Source organism: Equus asinus, chromosome 22 (genome assembly GCF_041296235.1).
Source record: "Equus asinus isolate D_3611 breed Donkey chromosome 22, EquAss-T2T_v2, whole genome shotgun sequence".
Lineage (NCBI taxonomy): Eukaryota > Metazoa > Chordata > Mammalia > Perissodactyla > Equidae > Equus > Equus asinus.
In genome coordinates, this window is record NC_091811.1 from 12,268,584 (window position 1) to 12,291,843 (window position 23,260).

The window sequence follows — 23,260 nt, forward strand, 5'->3', positions numbered from 1 at the left end:
AGGATCGCACTGCATATCGCTAGCCCAGGAAGAGAACGACATTCAAAATTCGAACTACGGTTTCTACTGAACGTATATTGCTTTTGTACCATAGTAAAGCCGAAAAGTCATAAGTCAAACCATCGTAAGTTGAGGATTGTCTGTAAATGGCAGTTTTTATTATTATGCCCGATGAAGACATCATTGAACCTGAAGAAATACCATACAAACGGTGGAACTTCAGGCCTGTGGCTGCAGGTGGTGCGCATGGTGAGGAGATATTTTGCTGCTCATCCCCAAATGCATGTCCTGGGGAACTGCCCAATACACTCATATGTAAAACCCACTCTGGCGTAGCACATGGCAGCACTTGAAGGAATAGATACTATACAACAGGTTCCACACATTTGGCATGCCAGGGCCTTGCCAGAACTCCCGGGAGCCTCAGGCCACTGCTGTTCCCTGGTGGAAAGAAGATACCAGGGCGCAGGTCCCCCCACAGGCCCCTCGGCAAGAAGCCTGTGTGATTTCTGGAGTTATCCATCAACCCAGGTGGGGCTTATCACCACGCCAGGCTGGTGAGCAACTAAGGGCATCCCAACCCTCACATGCTAACCATCTGATTGGGACGTCCACTCAAGCTTTTGGCGAGCGTTATACCCACCTCAGGACCTAAAACATGTATGACACGTCAGCAAGTGCTGATTTCATTCTTCACATTGTCAGGATGATACTGACAAACAAATGGCAAGCAATAGGATATACTGGAGTATGGAAGCCATTGGGTGTAAGCCTAATTGGGCCTGACCTTGTTTTTCCAAAAGGGTCTGACATGGCCGTTGAGCATGCATTGTACATCTGTTTTAAGCATTTGCTGTGTCCCAAAGGCAAAAACCAATGGCCTTAAGATAAAGATGCAACTTCCCCCATGTTGGCACTTCCTTAAGGATAAGCATCTCTCCCTAGACTAGGAATTGATTGCTGTGCTCACCCATGACCACTCAGACTGAGACAGCAGATCTGTCACCCTGCTGCGTCCACCAAGACAGCAGACCTACTACCTGCTGAGTCCATCAATCACTGTGCCAACAGGGCAGTCTCGTGACCCTTGTAAAAGGGACATTTCAGTCATATGTGACACGTGTTCTTTGAGGGTATATAACCACTCTGTACACCCCACTTCTTGGTGCCCTTCCTTCCTTGGGGAAGGAAAGCCCTGGGCTAGGCTAGTCCTCAGACCTGGCTCAGAATAAACTCACCCCAATTTCATTTACAGATTGGTTACGGATTATTTACATCAACAATATACTCAAGAGGGAGCTGGTAGAAAATTGGATTTCTCTGGTTCATGCCTTTTGTATTCCAAAGGATTCAGAGGACATTCCTATCTATCCCAGTATCTCAGGGAGGGAGTCCATTTGCATCGAATCACTATGGAAGGGCTTTAAAGGTTGGGAGAGCACAGACCAAAGGGGAGAATTCCTGGTTCAAGGTTAAACAGGATTGAGTGGTAGTGCCGGGATTAAAATCTAGACCTTTAGACTCCCAGGAGGACAGTTTTGGGTAATATAATTGATGATCACATCCTAATGCCCCCATCTCTACTCCTTCTAGCTGATCACAAAAACACTCTTGGGAAGGGAGACCCAGAACCCTCTTCTCTGCCATTGGTGTGATCTTGGGAAGTCTCATGTCCTGAACGTCAGTTTTCCTATCTATAAAATGATGGTAACTGTGCGTGCCCTGCCTACCTCTGAGGTTTTTCATGAGGGCCTTAGAAGAATGTGTATGTGAAAGTGCTTTTGAAAGTTAAAGTGCAGGGTTAATATTATCAGCTGATGGAACTTGGGAGAAACTCATAACCAGATCCTCTTAAACCTGAGCAAGTTCGCAGCCTTGGTTGTACAGTAGAGTCACTTGGAGAGCTTTTAAAACTCCTAAAGCCCAGGCTGTACCTCAGACCAACTAAATAAAACACTGTGGGGGAGGGATCCAGGCAATGTCTTCTTTAAAGCTGCTCAGGTGACTCCACTGTGCAGCCAAGATTGAGAGTCAGTAATTCCTCTCTCTTGCTCACCAGCTCTCTCTCTCATCAGCTGCTTTGACTCGGGAGAGAGGTGAGAGAAAGGGAGGGAGGACGGACGGGGCAGATCAGGGTGGGCCATGGCAATGATAGGCCATTGGATTTGAGGGTAGCCAAGTACACTGGGCACTCGGCGGAGGAGGGAGGAAAGCCCCTCTCCTTATATCTGGGTCCAGCCCTGCCTGTCACGGCAAGATCCAGATAGTTAACATCTTCTTGCGGGATCAACGTACCCCAAGGCTCACACCATTGAGGACATGAACACAAGAAATGAAAGCCACCATGCGGTACAAGTCAGAAGCCCCACCCCATTCCCATCACAGTCACACTGCTGGCTGTGCAGGAAGGCCCTCCAGAGTCTTGGTTTCTTGGTTGTCCTTTCTGACACCCATTCCTAGTTGCATGCCCCCATCTTGGGCTGAGGGAGCCCTACTCACTGGATGCCAAAGGAGATGAGGGATACGCTGACCACCAGCAGGTCCAAGATGTTGAAGTAGTTCCGGCAAAAAGAGCCCTTGTGCAGGAAAGCCCCGTAAGCAGTCATCTGTAGGGAGGCACAGAGAAACACCAGCATGAGTGGTTCCTGTCCAAGCTCCAGAGACTCCCTTATACCACCGTTTACTCCCACAGCATCACTTGGGCAGGGCCCAGTTGAAGGGCAGTGGGGTGACAGAGGAATGAGGGGCAGGCAGGACTGCAGAAGGAGATAGTTTCAAGAAAAGCGTTCTGCAACTGTTTCTACAGCCACCAAAGAATTCCCCCAGCTCCAGATGAATAAGTGGCTCCTTAGACCTACCCGACCACGTCCCACTCTTCAATCCTTGTTTGAAGCCCTTTCACACTGGCCAGCCATCCCCCTCTCATTTCCACTGTTCCTCATCGCAGGTGGCTCCAGCCTGAGGGGCCCTGTGCTGAGGCTGCCCAGGGCTTCCCTTGTATGCAAACTTCCCAACCTCCTCTCCAAGTTCTATCTGCCCTCAGGGCCAGCTGAGGCATCCGTTGGGGTGTGTCCAGGAGGGTCAGCAACCGTCCTGGTTTTCCCAGGACATTCTTGGTTGAGTTCTGAAAGCCCAGTGTCCTGGGGCAGCCCCCTAGTCTCAGGCAAACTGGGACAGTCACTTTAATGCCAGGAGAGAAGTTCTACCAATAACTGGCAATTAGGATCCCTCCACTTCCCAGCCTCAGATAGTGCTTATGATCTGTGCCAAATATTCTAAGCTCAATTCTACTGTCTTGCTTTTAGACTGTATGTTCTTTAAGGGCCAGAGCTGTGTGTTCACAGGGGCAGCATGGTACAAGGATTACAAGCATAGGCTCTGGAGCCAGGCCTCCTGAGTTCGAATCCCAACCCTACCGTATTTTATTTGTCTGCCTGCAGCAAGTTACTTCTCTGCGTCTCGGTTTCCTCATCTGAAAGATGGGGGCAATGAGAATATCTATAGGGCTGTAAGCATCAGTTGAGTTCTTACGTGGAGAACACGAGCCTGCAGACAGTGAGCCCTATATAAATGTTAGATGTCATTGAACTGAACTTGGTGCCAGAGAGCTTGAATTTGGATTTCAGATTCTTCCCGTGTGAGGGAAGTTCCGTTTCCTCATCTATAAAGTGGGTGTACTCTTCCCTGCTTTTGTGAGGCACCTGTAGAAAATCTACACAGAAGCCCTTTGTAAAAGAAAAGGGGAGCACAGAGGATGACAAGGACTGTGACAGGCCTCCCTCAGAGCTTGATATAAAGCCACTGCGGGTGCTCAACAAACAGCCTTTCCAATTTTGTTGGCTTGAATTCAGGGCCAGTGGATTTCCAGGTTAAGGGCTATGAAAGGCCATGGGCCACGAAGCATCAGCCAAAGGGAGAAATTAGGAGCTGAAGGCTGAGAGACGGAGAGTCTGGTCATCTGGGGTCCAGTGTCTCTCTTTGGAATCAGAGCATCTCCAGGGCGCATGTCTGCAGAGCAATTCAAAAACCAACACAGGGGAAATTGGCAAAAATAGCTCTTGCAGCCTAATTCTTTCCATTTATCTCTTGCCTCAGGGGGTCACAGGGGACGCAGGCACCTGTGTCCTGCAGCAGTTTCTGGAAGTGGCTACATTATATAAAAGGCTGCAGGGGACTATCGCTGGAGATCTCTGCCGAGGCCTGCCATCTGGAGTTCACTGCTGCCCCATCTCTCAGCGGAGATCCGGGACCCCAGAGACTGGTCCTGGGCAGCTTGTGCTAACCCCAGAGGCTCCGTGCCTGCAGAAGGCCGAGTGCCTCCCTGAGCCACTTCACTTTCAGCCTTAGAGAAGGTGCCGGGTCTGATCTCACCTCGCTCCTGGCTTGGATGTTGTGAGGACACTACTGAGCTCCACGAGCTGTCCACACTCGGGGACAAGCATTTCTCAAATAGGTGGACCGCTTGGGCTCAGAGGGCCGACTTTTGTTCTTTGACTTTGGGCTCCAGTTTTGTCAGGGCACCTGGAATAAGACCAGCACTCCAGAAAGTGCGTGTGTGTGTGAGTGAGTCTGTGTGTGTGTGTGTGTGTGTGCAGGGGCACGCGCCAGGCAGGGCCAGAAGAAGAGCGGCTATCGGAGAAAGGGCAAGTGGACGCTGGAAAAATGGAGCATTCATTTGTAAGTTACCTGTGGCATTTGGGGCTAAGACAAGGCCAGGTTCAGGTACCTAGTGCACATGTCCTTCCTTTACCCTGTTTGCTGATTGCCACCCACCCAGTTCCTGCTTCCTAAAGTTCTAAGTCATTGCCCAGGAAAAGCCTACTGTGCGGGTATTTTCAGCCTGAGGAGAGAAAAGGAGTGTGACACAAGATCACTGACTCTGAGCTGGATGGGCAGGGATGTCCTCTGTCCAGCCACGGACAACTACCGCCTCTCTGGGCAGCTCTTCTAGTTATTAAAAGTGTTGTATCTTCTGTCATTTCTACTCGTTGGTCCTGGCTCCACCTTCTCCCTCCTGTAGGAGACAGTCCTTTGCAGTATTCAGGCCAACTGTTGTGGTCCTATAAGCCTTTTGTTTTTAAGGCCAAACATCCCCAGGTCTTTCAACTGTTCCCGCTAGGAAATGTCCCTTGGACGACTGGACCATCACTTTCTGTGGCATGGCAGGATGCTGGGCCTTCAGGCAGGGCAGAGGGACCCAGCGGGCAGGAGCTGAGGGGAGTGTTCCGGGCTGGGGTTTATATTTAGAAGCACACTAAGCATCAAAGAGATCAGAAGGAGGGGGCGGGAGGGAGGGAAGGGTCTTGCCATGACAATGCTTGCAGAGACCTTTCATTTCTGCTTGTATGGCAACCTTGAAGGGAAAATAGCACCATTGAAATCCACAAGGGACGCTCTGTGGAGGGGTACTGGGAATTGGGCCTGAGAGCTTTTCTTGTCCCAGGACAGAATTTTGGGTGTTTGTGTGCCTCCCTGAGTCTGAAGTTCAGGAAAAACCAGGTCACCATGGAAAGGGGATTTACAGAGGGCATCTTATACAGCCAGATAAAGCTTGGCTGCCTCTCCCCACGCCCAGGAATCGGGGCCTGGTCAGACCCACTCTCTCTGAGTAGAAGAGAAACCTGAGGAGGCTCTCGGTTAGCTGGAAGCAGGGACAGAAGCCAGGGTCGGGACGAGTGAGCCTCTCAGGACACACCAAACAGCGAGGCACCCGAACTGCCCCACTCAAATTGCGTCTGGATGTGACAGAACTGTCACGTCCATTAAGGGGATGGGTCATGACTTGGGAGGTCCCATCAGGAAAGGAAGGTCTGCGGGCCGGCGCGGCACGTGGTCAGGTGCGGACACTGGCACTCGCATCAGCCACATGAAGCGGGGAAAGGGAGCCTGGGCCTCCAGGGAGGAGGGGTCCCAGGTGGGTCTCCAGGAAAAAGACACGCAGCCAAAGCATGAGTTCTGAGCCCATGGCTCTGCTGCGTGGGGTGAGGGCACAGTCCATCCCCTTGCTCTGAGGACAAGCGCTGAGACGCACTTCCCCAGGCCTCGGAACTCGCACCCGAGTCTTGATGAACCGGCTAGGGAGGCACTGGGCTAGGGCCCAGTGGTATACTGGAAAAACTTAGAAATAATAAAATATGTGTAGGTAATATATTAATATAAAACAGAAAAACTCTCTCTTTCCAGTGCCTTCCGAGGTGGGCTCAACAGCTGCAGGGTGACCGCTCCATGATGGCCACCAGCACCCACAGCGGCCGGGCCGGGCCGGTGCTCTCTAGCTGGGCTCGGGGCAGGGGCTCCCGCCCCTTCTAGCACTCTGTTGTCAGAGCCCTGGGCCGAGCTCTCCAGTCAAACTCTCCCTCCTCCAGGCCCAGGGCAAGGGACACTGGAGCGGGCTTCCGGGCAGGTACCTGAGGGCTCAGAAGTCATCTGGGGGTGTCTGTCAAAAGCCCCAGTGGGGAGACTGGCCCATTTCTTGCCTTAGGCCCATGATTCCCATCACACCGCCCCAGCTCCAGCTCAGCCCTGATATCTGCTGCAAGTGCTGAGGAAGGTGGAGATAACGGGCATCGAGGGGGCGGCCAAAGGGATTCTTCCATGCCCTGTGGGCTCTTCCACTTGGGGAGTTCGTGTGGCATTTCCTCTGGGCAGGAGGAGGGAAGGGCTCTAAGCAGGGATCAGTTACCGATTACCAGGAGATGGGTGTGTGTGTGGGGGGGTGTGTGTGTAGGTGTGTGTGTGGGTGTGTGTGGGCATGTGTGGGGCACTGCTGACAGGGCAGTGCCCGAGCCGGTGACAACCCTGTCAGCCGTATGCCTTTCCCAGGCCAAGAGGAGGCACTGGGTGGCGGTGGGTTCTTCTGGCCCGAGCCTGAGCAAGCACACAGAAGAAAGTGAGGGGCACTAATTCTTGCAATTTCAGGCTTGAGAATGAAAAAGAAAGTGAAAGAAACGAGAGAAAAGAGACAGGCATACAGAGCAGAAAGAGAGAAAGAAAGCGAGAGTCATTGCTCAGGTTGCATTACCTTAAGGATAATTTCTAATGTAAAGATACTAGTGAAGACATAGTCTGCATTGCCTAGGATCTGAAAAATAAGCACAATCGGATTAGTGGCTCTGTGAGTGAACCAGACACCAACAGGAGCACGTGTGTTAGCGACAGACAGCAGAGAGCCAGTGCCCGTACGAGCAGGACAGGAAGAGGAGCAGAGGGGATGTGGTTTACCTTCAGAGCAATTTCAATGGTGAAAATGGTAGTAAAAACAATATCAAAATAAAACAGAATCTGCAAAACAAAAAGAAACAGGGTGGGGATGGGGTGGAGAAGGGACGACAACAGGAAGGGGGGAGAGGTCAGCAATGTTCACCAGAAAAGGAGTCACACTTCAAAACCAGGACACGCGTCCCGTGAGCCCTTCCACGTGGAGACAGACGGAATCGAGTCAGGAGCTGAGGGGCACATACACAGCATGGGATCCTGCGGTGGGCTGGCCTCAGGCAGCTTAGTGGCTCTGGATGAGGTCCCCAGAGAGTGAGGGAGCTTGGCAGGCAGGCCTCAACTGGTCCTGGGTCTGGGCCGTGTCTGGTTGGACACTTTTCTCACAAATCCACTTTACTAAGAAACCCACATCAGACACTGGGATGCTTGTCAAAAGGACAGAGAGTGGGGTTTGCTATTTTTTTGCAGAAATATGCAAAATGCTTAACTCACGTTGGTGTGACTCAGCTAGCTTCTCATGTTGGTGGAAATCTGTACTGGCGCTGTGGCCTTTGAGGCAATGGGAAGGCGCACGCTCCAGGTGAGGCCCCCCAGGCTGGGGGCAGGCTACCGGGTTTCATGCTTTATTATAGCTCAGGTGGTGGGTCAAAGCTGGGCCTAAGACCTCGCTCAGTAAGAAAGCTCTGCATCAAGCAGGCTGCAGACCAGCGAGGGGCTCGGCATGGCTATGGCTTTAGATTGCTGGGCTCTTCTCTTCGTGCCCACCGGGTTGGGATTTAACAAAGGTTTGAGACTTCAAGATGCAGAAATTCTTATTCTAGCCTTTAATGTTGTTCACCAGAGCCTTGAGTGGGTCTCCAAATTTAGTTTTCTACTCTACAAAAGGTCACTGAGGCTCTCTTTTATATAAGGTCAGCCTGATCACTGACACCTATTTGCCAGTGCTTCCCCTCTCTTCCTAATGATTAGGACTGGTCAGAGCATCCTGGGAACAAGGCAGGAGGTCAATGGCTACTCTTTACTAAGTTTACAGGGAACCAGAGCTTCCTGAGGAACATCCACGGAACAATGAAAGTCCTGACCTCTGCCAGTCAGGCCAGCCTGAGGCACTGGGTCCACGTGCTCTTACTTGCTTATGGTCCTAAGACGGGTTTCTACCAAAGCTGTAAGCTTTTAAAGAAATGTTTATTATGCCTTTGACTATGAGATTTGGAACTGGGCTCTTGATCAAACAATGAGGTCACAACAGAAGCTGTGGGCCCAGTCCTAGTCCCGGGAAGAAGGGATGCAGAGGACAAAGGGAATACGTACGTGGTTCCTGAAGGAGGTGTGCTGGACGGGGTCCTCAGCAGCCAGGGAAATGCTGCTGAGCAGAATGAAGAAGAGGATCAGGTTGGTGAAGATCGTGTCATTGACGATGCGGTGGCACTGGAGGCGGAATCTGCGTGGGGAGGGGGAGAGAAGGAGGGAAGCATGTGGTCAAGCTGAGGGAAGCGGCTCCCTGGGTCTCAGGAGCCTCAACCCCTTCCCTTAGCTTGCAGCAGGAGCTCGCTGGTTCGGGGTGTGGGCACTGCAGCCTGAAGTCTGACTGCTGTTGGGGAGTGACAACCACAGCCCCTGCCTCCCCCCCCCACCACGATGCGTATCTGTACAGAACTTTGTATTCTCAAGCACTTTCACAGATGGTAAACTTTAGACATTTTGGAGGGTTACATCTGAGACCTTTTGGAATCTCTAAATTTTCAAATACTGCTGTGACATTAACCGGTTTTGTTGGGGGACTTTTCCCCATCATTAAAAAAAATCACTTTATAAGATCTACTTCACATTTTTACGTATAAGGAACAACAGATCCACCCAGAGATGTGGATACTGAGATACTGGCTAAGAATATACTCTGGCCAGCTGATTTGCTCCCGTAATAGCTTCAAGGCGTGCAATTCAATTCTACCCCTCAGCCCGATACAAAGAACTACACATGTGGCACTCTGGACACTCGTTGATAGTACCACAAATGCTGGATCCTTGAATGCCAAAGGTGTCTTATATACATCTCATCTTGACAACAGCTTAGGAAGGGAGGTGTGGGTGTTATTATCATCCTCATTTTATAGATAAAAACACTGAAACCCAGGCAGGAGAGGTTTGCCCAGAAACACAGCCTGTAGCATGAGGGAGTGAGGGCTTGAGTCCAGGTCCGTGGGCCTCTGCTCCTGGCAGCAGCTGACCGGGTGCTCCAGGAGACCCAATGGCTGCAGAAGCACCAAATCCTGGGCAGACTGACTCTTTGAAACAATTCTGGTTTCATGAGAGTCAGCAGAGGTCTGCAGCGATCATCCCTTTCAAACAGACAGACAATCCCTCTGAGCTGGGTTTGTGTGATAGGGAGCCAGGAAAGGCAGAGGTGCCTGAGGACATATGCCTGTATCAGCACTGCTGTCAGGAAACTGTATTTCAAGCCAGTCTTGAGGTGGGGCAGAGGAGCCTGGGACTCTAGGCTGAGCCAACACCCTCCAGGGGCATCTAGAAGAAAGCTTCCCACTCCTAATTTAAGTCCACAGGAATCTCATCAATTAAGATGAAGTATTGAAGTCAGCCAAAGATCATTAAACACATAAGAAAATGAGCTGCTAAGACGGGAAATCAGAAGAAACAACAAAGAAGTGATTTAGACAGGGCCAGTCCCATGGCTGAGTGGTTAAATTCACACACTCCGCTTCAGCAGCCCAGGGTTTCATCAGTTCAGATCCTGCGCATGGACATGACACCATTCATCAGGCCATGTCAATCTTTAAAACAAAAAGAAGTGACTTAGACCTCTCAAAGACTTGGAAAGATCACATATAGAATATGAAACAACCATATTTGAAATATTTAAAGAAATAAAGGACTTGATCACAAAGATGACAGAATCATAGGAAACCATTAGATATAGACAGATGGATCTGGAAAAATCAAGCAACAAATGGAACTGTCTGAAATGAAAAAATGTAACAGTTGATATAAAAACTGGTTTAAACAGTAACATAGATAAAGCCAAAGAGAGAGTTAAGAAATTGGAAGATATATCTGAAGAAATTACCCAGAATACCAAAGAGAGACAAGGAGATGAAAGATGTGCATAACACATTAAGAGATAGGGAGGACGGAACCAGAAGGTCTAACATATGCCTAACTGGAATGCCAGAGGAAAAGAATAGAGAGAATGAAGGAGAGACAATATTTAAAGAGATTATGGCTGCAACTTTTCAAGAATTAGAAATTCTATTCTAGTCTTTAGTGTTGTTCAAGAACTGAAGAGAAATATAAATCCATAGACTTAGGAAGCATATCGTATTCTAATCAGGATAAACGGAAAGAAATCCATGTCCAGATACATGGTTGTTAATATGCACAGCACCAAAGGCAATAGAAGATGTTAAAAGCAACTAGAGATAAGGGGCAGATTGCCTACAAAAGAAAGAGAGTTGGTGTGACTGCTGACTTGACAGTGGAATTATACATTTAACATGCTGAGGGGCAAAACATGTCAATCTAAAATTGTGTACACAGCAAAACCATCTTTCAAGAACAAGAAATGAAAACAATTACAGATAAACAGAGGCCAAGTGAATTTACCATAAAGGAACTAAAGGAACTTTACATATATACATATATAAAATAATAATAATAATGATGGTGAAATACTGTCTCCCTTGTTGGGTTAAAGGAGTAATCAATAATCACATCTAAGGCAGGAGGGGCTGAGAGGAATTAAAACAGTCTAAGCTGCTTCTGTTGCACAGGAGGAGCTCCACGTTCTTGTTTAACTTCAGACTTTAAGTTAAATAGACTTAGTAAATTACCAAGAGTCATTATCAAAAGGATAGAAATAGGGTTTACACGTTTCAAACAATGGAGAGAAAAACACAGGTCTTCTGATTTGGAATCCAGACTCCTTTACTTAAATAGTACCTGTTTAAACAAGCTGTGGTAAGTGGGGGAGTTCAAGCCTCCATCCAGAAGTTGGAGGATGCCGGCACTTGCTGGGCTTGTCTCATGCAGAGAGCAGAGTTCCCCTTTCCCCACCATTCTCACACACCTGTTGTTGGGGCTGAAGATGAAAAATGCACTGGCTTCGGGCATGGGCACTGCCTTCTCCTTAAGGTGCAGCTCAGAGAGTGGGCGGGGGCGGGGGCCAACAGGCATCTCAGGCTCCTCCTCATCTTCTTCTCCTATAAGAAAAATAGCACCATTCTAAATAACTCCACTACTTGCACTTATTTTTACCATTGTGCTGCCTACTTCTAGATACCTTCCCACTGACAGGAATCAAGACATTATTTGTACCTCTGAAAATGCAGGATACCATCCAAGACAGACACCCGGCTCTGTGGACACTGCTGGAGCTCACCTTTGTTAGGGAAAGAACCTCCTGGTGGCGCATGATAAGGGGGGTTGTATGTATGGTGACCAACATGTCCTGGTTTGCCCAGGACTGTCCAGTCATTTTCTGAACTGAAATTCCCACATCCCAAGAAATCCGTCAGTCCCGTGCAAATTGGGAAGGGTGGTCATCCTAGTTGTAAGGCACTAGAAATGGTAACCAGGTAAGACTAGGGCACTGCCAGGTGTACTTGTGCGTCTAAGTTACAGGAAGGGAAGGGGCATGGCTTAGTTGACTTGTGGGATCCCTTGCAAACAACCCGATCCATGAAGGTTCCAGCAGTTTAAAATTAAGACTTTCCCCATTCATGAAAATTCAGAAAAATCAAGTGCTGTAGAGATAATAGGGCAATAATGCTGACCACAACAGGCCCTTCATTCAAAGGTCTAGACACTGACACCAATTAAAGGGGCTCCTTGCTTCTCCTGGCCAGTGGCCACGTTCAATTGGACCAAAGGCAAACGGCTTATTTCTTTGCTTACAAGATCATTGCCCATGGAAAGGAACCACTGCATGTCCTGTTCTGGTCAAATGTATTTAAAAATGTTTAGAAGGGGAATGGGAGTGAGGGGCATGGACTCTCCAGCCAGTGCTTTGATGCAAATCCTGGCTCTGCCTCTTTCTGGTCATGGGTGTTTTATTTTGTCTCTCTGTGCCTTAGTTTCTCCATCTGTAAGATGGGATAATAGTACATACATACCTCAGAACGGTGCCTGGCACAGGGCAAGTGTTACATAAATCTCAGGGGTTGTTATTGCTTTCTCTACCCATGGGAGCGATTCTTAGCCTATAAATTAGTGCTTAGCATCTTTCTCAGTCTGAACTCTGCCTGCTGTTATTCCCTGACAAACTTCCCACTCACATCAAAGTATTTTCTGAACACTCGGTGTAGTGGGTTGAATATCATCCCCTTGAAATTCACGCCCACTCAGAACCTCAGAATGTGGCTTGATTTTGGAAGTAGGTAGGGTCTTCGCAGATGTAATTAGTTATGATGAAGTCATACTGGACTAGGGTGGGCCCTAAACCCAAGGACTGTTGTCCTTATAAGGAGAGACACGGAGACACACACAGGGAAGAAGGCCATGTGAGGACAGAGGCAGGGACTGGAGCAATGCAGCTGCAAGCCAAGAAGTGCCAAGGACTGCCGGCTGCCACCAGTAGCTGGACAGAGGCAAGCAGGGCTTCTCTCTAGAGCCTGCAGAGGGCAGACGGCCCTGCTGACACCTTGACTCCAGACTCCAGGCACCAGAACTGTGAGAGAATAAACTCCTGTTGTTTCGAGGCACCAAGTTCGTGGCAATTTGTTACGGCAGCCCCAGGACATGAACACACTGCCTCTGTGCTTTCTCCTTTCCTCACGCTCTCTCTGTGTGGCCTGCCCTTCATCTCTCTGTCTGCAGAGCTGTATGGACTCCCCTTCAGGTAGCACCATTCACCTGGCGTTCCTGAGTTCCTGGGCTCTAGGGAAGGACTTTCCTGTGAATTCCAGCAGCACCTTTGGCCTCCTGCGTTAACTTGGCACTCCTTGGATGTGCCGATATCCAATACCTTGGATGCCTGGGTTAAATGTATCTGTTCCTTCTCCTTATGTGCTGAAAACCCTGGAGAGAGAAACCATGTCCTGCACAGAGTAGCCCTTATTTCTTGATAGAGACTAAACTACCACACCAACATTAGCTTTCTAAGGAAGGAGATTTTGCGAAAGAAGAAGGTCAGGTGAGACTTAAGCTGGTTGGAAAGATAGCTGCAGGAAGTCCATCTTAGGACCAGCCATGCCTCTGCGTGTTCTCTCTTCTGGTTAAGATTGAAGCCAGGTGGTACAGAGAAAAAAATGCCTGGCACAGAAAGTGGTTCTTTACCAAGCAAGAGGCTTTAGGGACCCAAGCTTTTTTTGGAGGACGCGCAGAACACAGGTACAGCTCAGATTCTTTCCCTAGAGTCATTAGAGCTGCCCCGCAGGCAGTAGATATTTTCGGCAGAAGAGAGGCACAAGATGAAAAACTGTGTACAGGCCAAGGGTGAAAGCTTTTTAACCAAACCTTGGGATGTAAAACAAAGGTAAAGTTTTCCATCAAAGAAAAAAGCAAAACCAGAGTTGGCCTAAATCATGATATTTACAAGCGAAATGTAACTGGGAAAGAGCTTAAACTCCTGCCCACGTGTTTGTATTCTTCCGTTTTGCTGTAAACGACCCGACATTTTCTTATTCATGATAATCTGATAACAGGTAATTTAACACTTATTCTAATCACTTATGTTTTCTATGTATGTTATGCATTCTAATCATATATTTACTAGCTTTGTGCTTTTCTGAGTTCCCAGTGAAGCCTTTTGTTGTGTCGTGGGCAGCGGCCTGCCTCACTGCGGATGAGGTCTACATCCATTTCCATTCCTGGGGAGAAGCGAGGTGGCTGACTGTGCAGACCCACATCGTTGAATTTCAGAGGAAACTATTTCTGAAAGACAAACCCAAGTTTGTCCAAGGACAGAAATGTGACAGCAGGAGATGTTCTGTATGTCTTATGTATAAGAAGAGAGGCTGACAGATTAGGAAAAGTCAGGGAAAGTTTGGGGTTGGCAGTTGAGCCACCTGGACCCCTGCTCCCAAATGCCACTAGACTCCCTTGGGGAACTTTCTTTCCTCATCTCCTCCTTGGAGGTCTGGAAAGCGTGATAAGGAAGGTACTGGGCACCCTGCAGCTGACGCTGCTTCCCAGAGGCGGGTTCCTGCCCTCTGAAGTAAAACCACCGCAGAGCTCATGCCCCAGCCCTGGGCCTCGGTGACCCTGGCCCTCCCCATTTGACACACATTTTCACCTCTGTGATTTTGTTCATGGCTGATTAAAATAAAAACACTATTTTTAACATCTACTGCCTACAGCACACTGAACACAAAGCCGTGGTTCTTGCCCTGAAGGAGCTTACAGTTTGTGGTGTGGCCCCAGATTCTTCCAGCAGGTAAAGGTAATGCAGGTAATGCAAGGGTGGTAAGGGCCAAAGAGCCAGCCTGGAGCTGTGTGGGAGAGCCCGGGAGAGAAGGCTGAGAGGGTGCTCCCTGCGGCAGGCACCTTCTCCTGGCTTTGTCCTTAGTGCCATCGAGTTGATTCCGACTCCCAGCGCCCCTGTGTGCAGCAGGGTGGAACCTGCTCAGTCTTTCTGAGCCCTCCTCTCACCTTCCGATAGTATATCAGACAATGCTCCACTGCTGTTCACAGGGTTTTCACGGCCAATTTTCTCAGAAGTGGGTGGCCAGCTCCTTCTTCCCAGTCTGTCTTATTCTGGAAGCTCCACTGAAACCTGCCCACCATGGGTGACCCTGCTCGTATTCGAAATCCTGGTGGCAGAGCTCTCAGCATCACCGCAACATGCAGCCACCAGAGTGTGACAACAAACAGACTGACGGGTGGTGTGGGTTCCGGATCAGGAAACAAATCTGGGCTGTGGTGATGAGAGTGTGGAATCCCAACTGCTAGACCCTCAGGGCTGGCCTCTCTTTGCTGGCTCAACTGAAAACCTCCGAGTCACCATTCATTCCTCGTTCTTTCTCCTCAACTCCTAAGCCATTAATAAGTCCAGTTGGCTCCACCTGCAAACTGCACCCCGAGTCCCGCCATTTCTCTGTAGCTCAGCACCCTCACCCTGGCCTAAGCTGCCATCATCTCTTCCCTGGACTCCTGTGCTAGTGTCCCCACTGTCCCCGGTCCTATTCTTGACTATCTGCTGTTTCATATCCGTTTCTCATATGGCAGCCTGAGTGAGTCTTTTAAAAGGTATGTTGGGGGCTGGCCCCGTGGCTGAGTGGTTAAGTTCATGCACTCTACTTCGGCGGCCCAGGGTTCGGCCCAGGGTTCACTGGTTCGGATCTTGGGTGAGGACCTACACACTGCTCATCAGGCCATGCTGAGGTGGTGTCCCACATAGAAGAACTAGAAGGACCTACAGCTAGAATATACAACTATGTACTGGGGCTTTGGGGAGAAAAAAAAAAAGAGGAAGATTGGCAATGGATGTTAGCTCAGGGCCAATCTTCCTCACCAAAAAAAACCAACAATAAAAAAGTATATTTAATCAGGTCTCCAAAAAAAAAAAAACAGATATCTTGGACGTCGGATCATGTCTTCCTCTGCCTGAGGTGTTTCTCCACTGCATCAGAGCAGACTCGAACTTCTCGCAGGGCCTTTGAGGCCCTGCTCCACCTGCCTCCACCTAGCCCCCATCTGAGGCCCTAGCCCTCTCCCCTTCCCTCTCTGCTCCAAGCACGCTGGCCTCTTTGGACTCCTTGGCAGACAAGTGCGTTCTGCAAGAGATTCTGCTTTGCTAGTCTCTGCACCTAGAAAGCTCTTCCTTCTGATTTCCATGTCTAATTCCTTTGGCTTATTCAGGTTTCAGCCCAGATGTTGCCTCCTCAGAGGGCTGCACTGCCACACAGCCAAAGCAGGCCTGCCCCACCCAGCAGGTCTAACGCAGCCTTTGGTAGTCTGATTTTCCTGCCGCGTAGTGCTGCCTGACATCACCTTCTTGGTTGGTTTGCTTTCTTGCTCGTGGTCTGTCTCACCACTGAAATGCAGGCTCTGGGAGCCGTGGCCTTCTCTGTCTTGCCCGCAGGTGTGTCCCTGGTGCCTGCCACAGTGCCTGGCACACAGCAGGTGCTTCCTAAGTAGGTACTAAGTGAATGAATGTCGCCATGATTTCTTCCAGCTCTGTGTCTATGACAACAGTATGGTCCTGAAATAAATGCTTCTCTCTCCAACTCCCTGAGCTCCAAACCAGGCAAGACCACCCTTGTCCACGCAGCCGCCCCACCCACCCCGCCCTCACTGCTCTACTTCTCCTCGAGCCCCTTGCTGCAGCTCGAGTCTCCACAGCATTTGGTACCGTGCTATGCATTCTCTGGTGTCGCCCACATTTCTTTCTCACGTGTGCTTATTAATTTTAAGTCCTTAGCGACTCTTAAGAACATCTGCATGTTCACTCAAATAAACTAATCGATTAAATAAAACCACAATCTAGGCACAATGCTCTCCTAATTGGGTGAGTAGATGTTTCTAGAATTTGGTGGATACTAAGCTTGGAGGCTAAAACCAACTGGCAAGTTTTCGAGATTAAACAGAGAGGGAAGGACTACGGGCCACCGCCAGCCTGTACGGCCACTTTGTATGAATTAGAACCAGGCCCCTCCTCGGTGTTCCCATGAAGGCAGAGGCCCTGGCTGGCACAGTGTAGGCTGGAGCTCAGCTCCCACTCGGCCGTCCGACATACAGCTTTGTGTGCAGCCTGGAAAAGCAAACACAGCAGCCTGGAGAGAAGGGTGAAGGCCGAGGAGAGAGCAGGAAGTGAGACTGAGCAGGAGGGAGCTGGGGAGTGTGCGCTCAGGCACCAGCCCTGTTATGCTGGAAGTCCGGCTGGAAGTGTGGCAGGAGGAATGCTCACTTCTGCTGCCTCCCAGGGGGCATCTGCGTGAAGTGAGCCCGCAGGGGCCAGCTGCCCAGAGGAGAGAAAGCAGAAGGGCTGTGTTTGCGAGAACAATGGTGGATCAGGCTTCGCCTTTCATAGTTCAGAAGAGAAGCAAGTGGGGACGAGAGATTGACAATAACAGAGACAGTAGGCCAAGTAACCTTGGAGGAGTCTTTGGGGTCTTCTGCTGCACCTGGTCCTAAAGGGTCCAGGAGGTAACGTGCAGTGGCAGGGAAGGGAGGAGCTAGGAAGCAGAGGCTCACGCAGCCTTGGAGGAGAGGGATGTCCAGAGCCACCAGCTTTAAGAACATACCGGCCTTGGGTGAGAAAATGGAAACCAGGGATAGTGAACAAATGGGAGCCCTAGGAACTGGCTTTAAAGGCCTGAGTGGTGGTGGTGGGCTGAGGCAGGACAGCCTCAGGTGTCTATGGACCCAAGGCAGGAGATTCTTGGGACCAAGAGAGTGAAGGCACACATCTGCAGGAGGTTAAAGAAGGGTGGCCACGTGATGGGGGAAAAATCTAAGGAATCCTGCGGAATCAGCAGAGTGTGGGAGAATAGTTTTTCAGTTTAAAAGCAAAACGATTCCAAGAATTCTCAAAGCCGTGTCAACAGAGAAACATTTCTATGATGGCCGATGTGGTGACAATATCCTCATTAGTCCTTTTTCCCTTTGATCTGCTTCTCTTTGATTTTATTAGAGCAACAAAGAAGAGAAAGGCCACGAGTGTATTTAGAATAATGAAACTTGAGCTTATTGTCATGGGTGTGTCTACCTCACTGCTTTGTAGCAGGAACAGGGACAGAGGGCCTGAGTGCAGCTAGGTGATGGAAGAACAGACCCCCTAAGCCGGTGCTCGCCCCGCTGCCTGCTGCATGCTGTGTGCTGTGTGCTGCGTACTGCGTGCTGCCTGCTGCATGCTGCCTGCTTCATGTTGCATGCTGCCTGCTGCGTGCTGCCTGCTGCCTGCTGCATACTGTGTGCTGCCTGCTGCGTGCTGTGTGCTGCCTGCTGCGTGCTGCCTGCTGTGTGTTGCGTGCTGCGTGCCGGGAGGCTGCTTCCTGGAGACGCAGGCCAGATGGACAGGCTCTGCTCAGGGCCAGAGGGGTTTGTTTTAATACTCTCTTTCTTTTTTTTTTTTTTTATTTTTTTATTTATTTATTTTTTTTTAAAGATTTTATTTTTTTCCTTTTTCTCCCCAAAGCCCCCCGGTACATAGTTGTATATTCTTCGTTGTGGGTCCTTCTAGTTGTGGCATGTGGGATGCTGCCTCAGCGTGGTTTGATGAGCAGTGCCATGTCCGCGCCCAGGATTCGAACCAACCAAACACTGGGCCGCCTGCAGCGGAGCGCGCGAACTTAACCACTCGGCCACGGGGCCAGCCCCTACTCTCTTTCTTTTTAAGCTTTAAAAATATAAACACGAGAAGAGAGACTCATATGGCGAACCTCCATACCCAGCTTCAACAACCTTTGACGGTTTGCCCATCTTGCTTGATTTACCTTCCCTGCCTCCATTTTTTGTTGTTGGGGCATTTTAACGCAACTTCTGAACATTTTAGACTCCAGCCATAAACACTTCAATATTTAAAAAATAGAACTATAATAATATTATTTTACTAACAAGATTAACAAAAACTACTTAAAATCCTTTAGTTCCCAGTCCATATTCAGTTTTCCCCAGTTATCTCAAAAATGTCATTTTTAAAGTTTATTTGTTTATTCAGGATGAAGATAAGATCATCCCATGGCATTTGGTCAATATTTCTAGTATGTCTTTGAAATTCTATAACGTTCACAGCAGAAGGGTTTATGACTTCAAAAGGCTTAGTGCCCAGCCCCCGGAAAGGCTCTTCCTGCTCCTCTTTCTGTCCACACCCCAGGATGCCAAGCCTGCTTCCTACACGGGGAGGTGAGGGAGCTGGAGCGGCCACAGGGAGCCTCTTCCCAAGGACAAGGGGAGGGGGCCACTGCTGTCCTTGCAGACTTCCCGCAGAGAACCAGCAGAGGGAAAGCAAAAAGGAAAACCTAGCTTTGCTCATAAATGCAGAAGGTTTTCGGGCACCTAATGTGGGTAACAACCCTCATATAGCCCAACCTCCACAGAGAAGGAAATGTCAGTAAGATAACAGTCCCTTGTCGTGCGTAATTGACTTCGAGCTTGAGGCGGGTGGTGATATCTGCAATTTCAGGTAAGAGGAAGGCAAGCCGGGGCTCGTCCAGGATGTGGGGTTTTGCAAAGCGGGGAAGCGAATCCTGGAGAAAGGCTGAACGACCTCTGGCATTAAAACTCCCTCAGAGGAGACTGCCTGCCAATTTACGTATCAGATAGAAGATGAGAAGGCAGTCGGTATGAGCTCTTTTTATAAGGAGAGACCCAAAAGCATCTCACAAAACAACAGGTGGGACATCTGTGGTGGCAGCTGTCCTTGTACTCAGCACTGCCTCCTGAGTGAGGGCAAGACAGATTTGGGATTTACTTTTATTATTAAGTGAGCATAATGCTGCAACATACGTTGTAGTAATAAATTTTGTAAGCTAATAATGATTTTACAACACAGGATACAATAAAACCTTAAATGCATATAGAATCCAGCTTCCAAAAGGCACAAAAACACTGCTCAAATATGACTTATGTAATCTCCTATTATTATTATGAGGAAACAAGGAGCTGAGTTTCCCTGGATGAGGACTGGCAGTGCAAACACAGAGGCAGGAGACATTCGGCAGCGCAAGGGACTTGCAGAGGGAAACTGCAGCCCTTGGTCTTGAATATACCGCCACTTCCATGTGGCTTCAGAATATGGATCTCCACCCCAGCCTCCCAACCTCAGGTTTAGGCAGTAGGACTGGTACCTGCAGTTTCTGGGTTGGAGTAGGGACTCTTATCCTCATTTTCATTGGGCTGGAGGTCATCCATGTTGATCTAGGCAGCCAAGGGGGAGAAGGAGAAAGAATCCCGTTAGATACGTCCCACAGTTTGAGAGGCTTGGAGCAGCCTTGAAATTGCATTATAGTCAGTGGCTGAGCTGTTGACTCAAAAATATATCCTTGTTACTTTGTGCATATTCTTAAGACATCAGCAGAAGGCTGGGATTCAACCAATCTGCCTTGTCTTCACATTCCTGGTTCTCTTGCTCCACCCTCACTGGCTTTATCCCACCAAGTCTCTTTCCTTCCTTCTTCCTGTCCATGAGCGTCTGGCCTGGGAAGACTGTACTGTAACCTCTTTCCCTCAGCAATGGCCCTCCCAGGTCTTGGAAGGAGATGGCCACTCACCTTGGTTGTGGGTGGGGACTCTCCATCAGCTGTAATAGATTTCAGCTCAATTTTCTCCTCCTTGGCCTCCTCTACTGCTGGCTTCTCCACCACTTCTTGTTTCTTCTCTGGGCTGGCAGTCCTGGCCGGTCAGCAGAAGAAAAAAATAGAGAGATGTTTATTGGAGTGACAGGGAACAGTGAAAAAGAAAACTACTCTGTGGTCTGTTGGGGGCCAGTGGGAGCAGATTCCCTAGGCCTATGTCCATCTTCCTCCACCCAGGGCACATGGCATGGGGAGCTCAGTCACTAACGCTATTGGGCTGGGCCCAGGATCAAGGCACCTGGCCTCATCTTGCTCTGTCTGGCACTCAGTTGGCTTCTTCCAGCTTCTCTGCTGCTCCAGTCCTTGTCTAAAGCAGAGAAAGGTTCTGGATCTCATTCAGGATTGGGTCCTGGAAAACTCTGCTCAGTACCCAGCAGATGGGTGGCCTATGACAGTCCAATCTAGACAATGATGGAAGACAATGTAGGGTCCTATCTTGCCTTCCTAACACTGTAGATGAGTCACAAAACAGTGAGGAAGAATCAGTCTTTCAACTAGAATTGTATTTCTTCTCTGAGTGGCTGCCTTTTTTCTCTCCCCATCCTTTACTCCCACCAGCACCCTTCATGACCTCTCTTCTCAAAAGAGGTAGAGAAATACAACACCTTCACAGAGACTGTAATTCATGATGGTCTCCACTTTAGAGCAATGCCTTGGAATTAGGAGAGAGACCCAACTTACTATAAGAAGCCCCAAACCCAGTGTCCTTCTGGGAGGAATGGCCAACAGAGGCCAGCCTCCAAGGCTCACTTTACCACCAAAGGGAATGGCATTCCAGAACCGGGCCCCTGGGCCCCTGGTCCTGGGTAAGCTCAGAGGGTTACCTGGCCAGCTTCTTTCTCTCCTTCTCTTCTTCCTCTTCCTTTTGGGCAGATGTGAGGCTCTCAGCATCAGCCAAGTTGTCCACAGCAATGGCCAAGAACACATTCAGTAGGATATCTGTTTGTGTCCATTCTTAAAGAAAATGACCCTTGGCCTTGGGGTTTTTGGTGGGCACAGGGAGCAGGGAGGGTGCAGGACATGCAGGGGTAGAGTTCCCCACAGTGAGAGCTCATGGTGACTCCCTTCAGGAGGTCCAAACCCATTGGTGTCCCTCCTGCCTGCTTTTCCTTCCCCATCACCCTACTAGCTACCTGGAGTTTTCTAAGGGGTTGAGAGCAGGCCAGCTTGTAGGCTGGAGCAGGGAGGGAGAGCGGCAGTGAGCCCTGCCTTGCTCTTTAATTGCTGGGCTGCTTTATGGTGTCCCCACTGTGAGGACTGGCTGTAAGTGACATTATAAACAGCACTGTCTCTAGCAGAATGCAGAACGCTCTCAAGAGCGGTTCATTATGACTGGGCCCTCAGGAGGCGGCCTCATGTCTTTGCCAACTCTTAAAGTGAGCCTGAGCATACAAAGACCCTCGGAAGGTCCAGCTGGAGCTGCCAAAGCTTGGGGACTCCTAACTGAAGCAGTCATTTGCCCTTTTCTTCTCTCCCCCACCCTCAACCTTGAATGGACACCCTGGGTCAGAGAACTGCAGAATCAAAGAAAGTAGAGCTGAAAGGGCTCTTAACATCTGTTAAGTCTGACCTCCACCCAGACACCCAGACAGTCACCTGTTTCACACATAGGGAACCACAACCCAGTGAGGTGAAGGCTTGTGCAAGGGTGCTACTGGATGCCTCGCTCTCATGCCCCCGCGTGGCAGGGGCTTTGCACACATTATCCCACTAAACCTCACGATGACCTGGTAAGTAGCAGGTACTATCGTTTTATCACCTCATTTTATAGACACTGAGGTAGAGATGCTTCAGCTTGCCCGAGGTCACCCAGCTGGTAGAACGTAAAGCCTGTCTGTTGGCATCAACGCCCAGCTTTTGCGCATTACATTAAGCTGCGATTTAAACCCGAGTCTGGGCCAGAGCTGCTTCCACTTAACAACCCACCTCTGCACACAGCCCTCATGGGGCTGTGACCAGAGGGAGAGAAGAACACCTGTGGCTGGAGACTCTGGAAACCTGCCCGTGGCCTGGATCAGGAAGGATCTGTCAGGTCTGCTTGGTGAAGCCCAGCCAGCTCTGCCTGTGACTAAAGTCCTGGAGAGTGGCTTCAGAGGAAGGGGACACTGACCAGAAAGCAGGAAGAGGAGACGAAGGCCATTTCAAGGATGATGGCTCAGTCCTCCTTAACTGAGCATCCTACCTCCAGCAGATGCAACATCCCAGGGCAGCTAAGGTGCCCAACTCCAGAAGCGTTCACATCAGAGTCCATGTGAGTGGCTGCACGTGCACACAGCCAGGGGGCATCATGCACCCAGACTACAGTGAGAACACTTCTCCTGGAGCTGGGCAACACTGTAGCCTGAACTGGTTCAGGAAGATGAACTTACATCCTCATCTATGCCAAAGCTCCAGGCTCCCCGCAAGACCCGCCAGCTAAGGCAGTTCTGGGCTGGGGACTGTCTTCTCCCCAGAGCACGCCTTTCCCCTGCTTGCCTGGGGCCCTGTGGACGGGCAAGCACAGTTTTCAGCCTCGAGTCAGGATCTGCTGGGCACACCTATTTGGCATCATGCTGCAGACTGAGGGCGGGGGCATTAAGGGTGGGGAGGCAGGAGCAAAGGATACAGTTTCCACAGATGAAGAGGATGATGAAGTAAATACAGACTAACATCCCTGGAAAAGAGGGGCCGCCATAAGCCATGATCCCATCATACATCACCGAATTCCAGTCCTCCCCGGTCAGGATCTGAATGACACATTCCCACCAATAAGGGACACAGCGTTAGACCAACAGCAAACCCCAAAACTCCCCTGCCCT

The 23,260-nt window shown here is 49.7% G+C and overlaps 1 protein-coding gene across 20 annotated transcripts in view; it reads right to left on the reverse strand.

Moving 5' to 3' along the window:
* Positions 1–23,260, reverse strand: part of CACNA1C (calcium voltage-gated channel subunit alpha1 C) — a 683,102-nt gene that overhangs the window by 88,593 nt on the left and 571,249 nt on the right. For 19 of the 20 annotated variants that reach the window (XM_070495018.1, XM_070495026.1, XM_070495017.1 and 16 more), the window contains 8 exons: positions 23,068–23,188; positions 21,287–21,401; positions 20,379–20,499; positions 19,956–20,025; positions 11,297–11,429; positions 8,527–8,656; positions 7,222–7,281; positions 2,500–2,606 (listed from right to left, as the gene is read on the reverse strand). In XM_070495018.1, the coding sequence (XP_070351119.1) occupies positions 2,500–2,606; positions 7,222–7,281; positions 8,527–8,656; positions 11,297–11,429; positions 19,956–20,025; positions 20,379–20,499; positions 21,287–21,401; positions 23,068–23,188 (857 nt within the window). Of the gene's footprint in view, positions 1–2,499; positions 2,607–7,021; positions 7,082–7,221; positions 7,282–8,526; positions 8,657–11,296; positions 11,430–19,955; positions 20,026–20,378; positions 20,500–21,286; positions 21,402–23,067; positions 23,189–23,260 lie in introns of all 20 variants that reach the window. The other variant, XM_070495032.1, reaches the window with a different exon arrangement.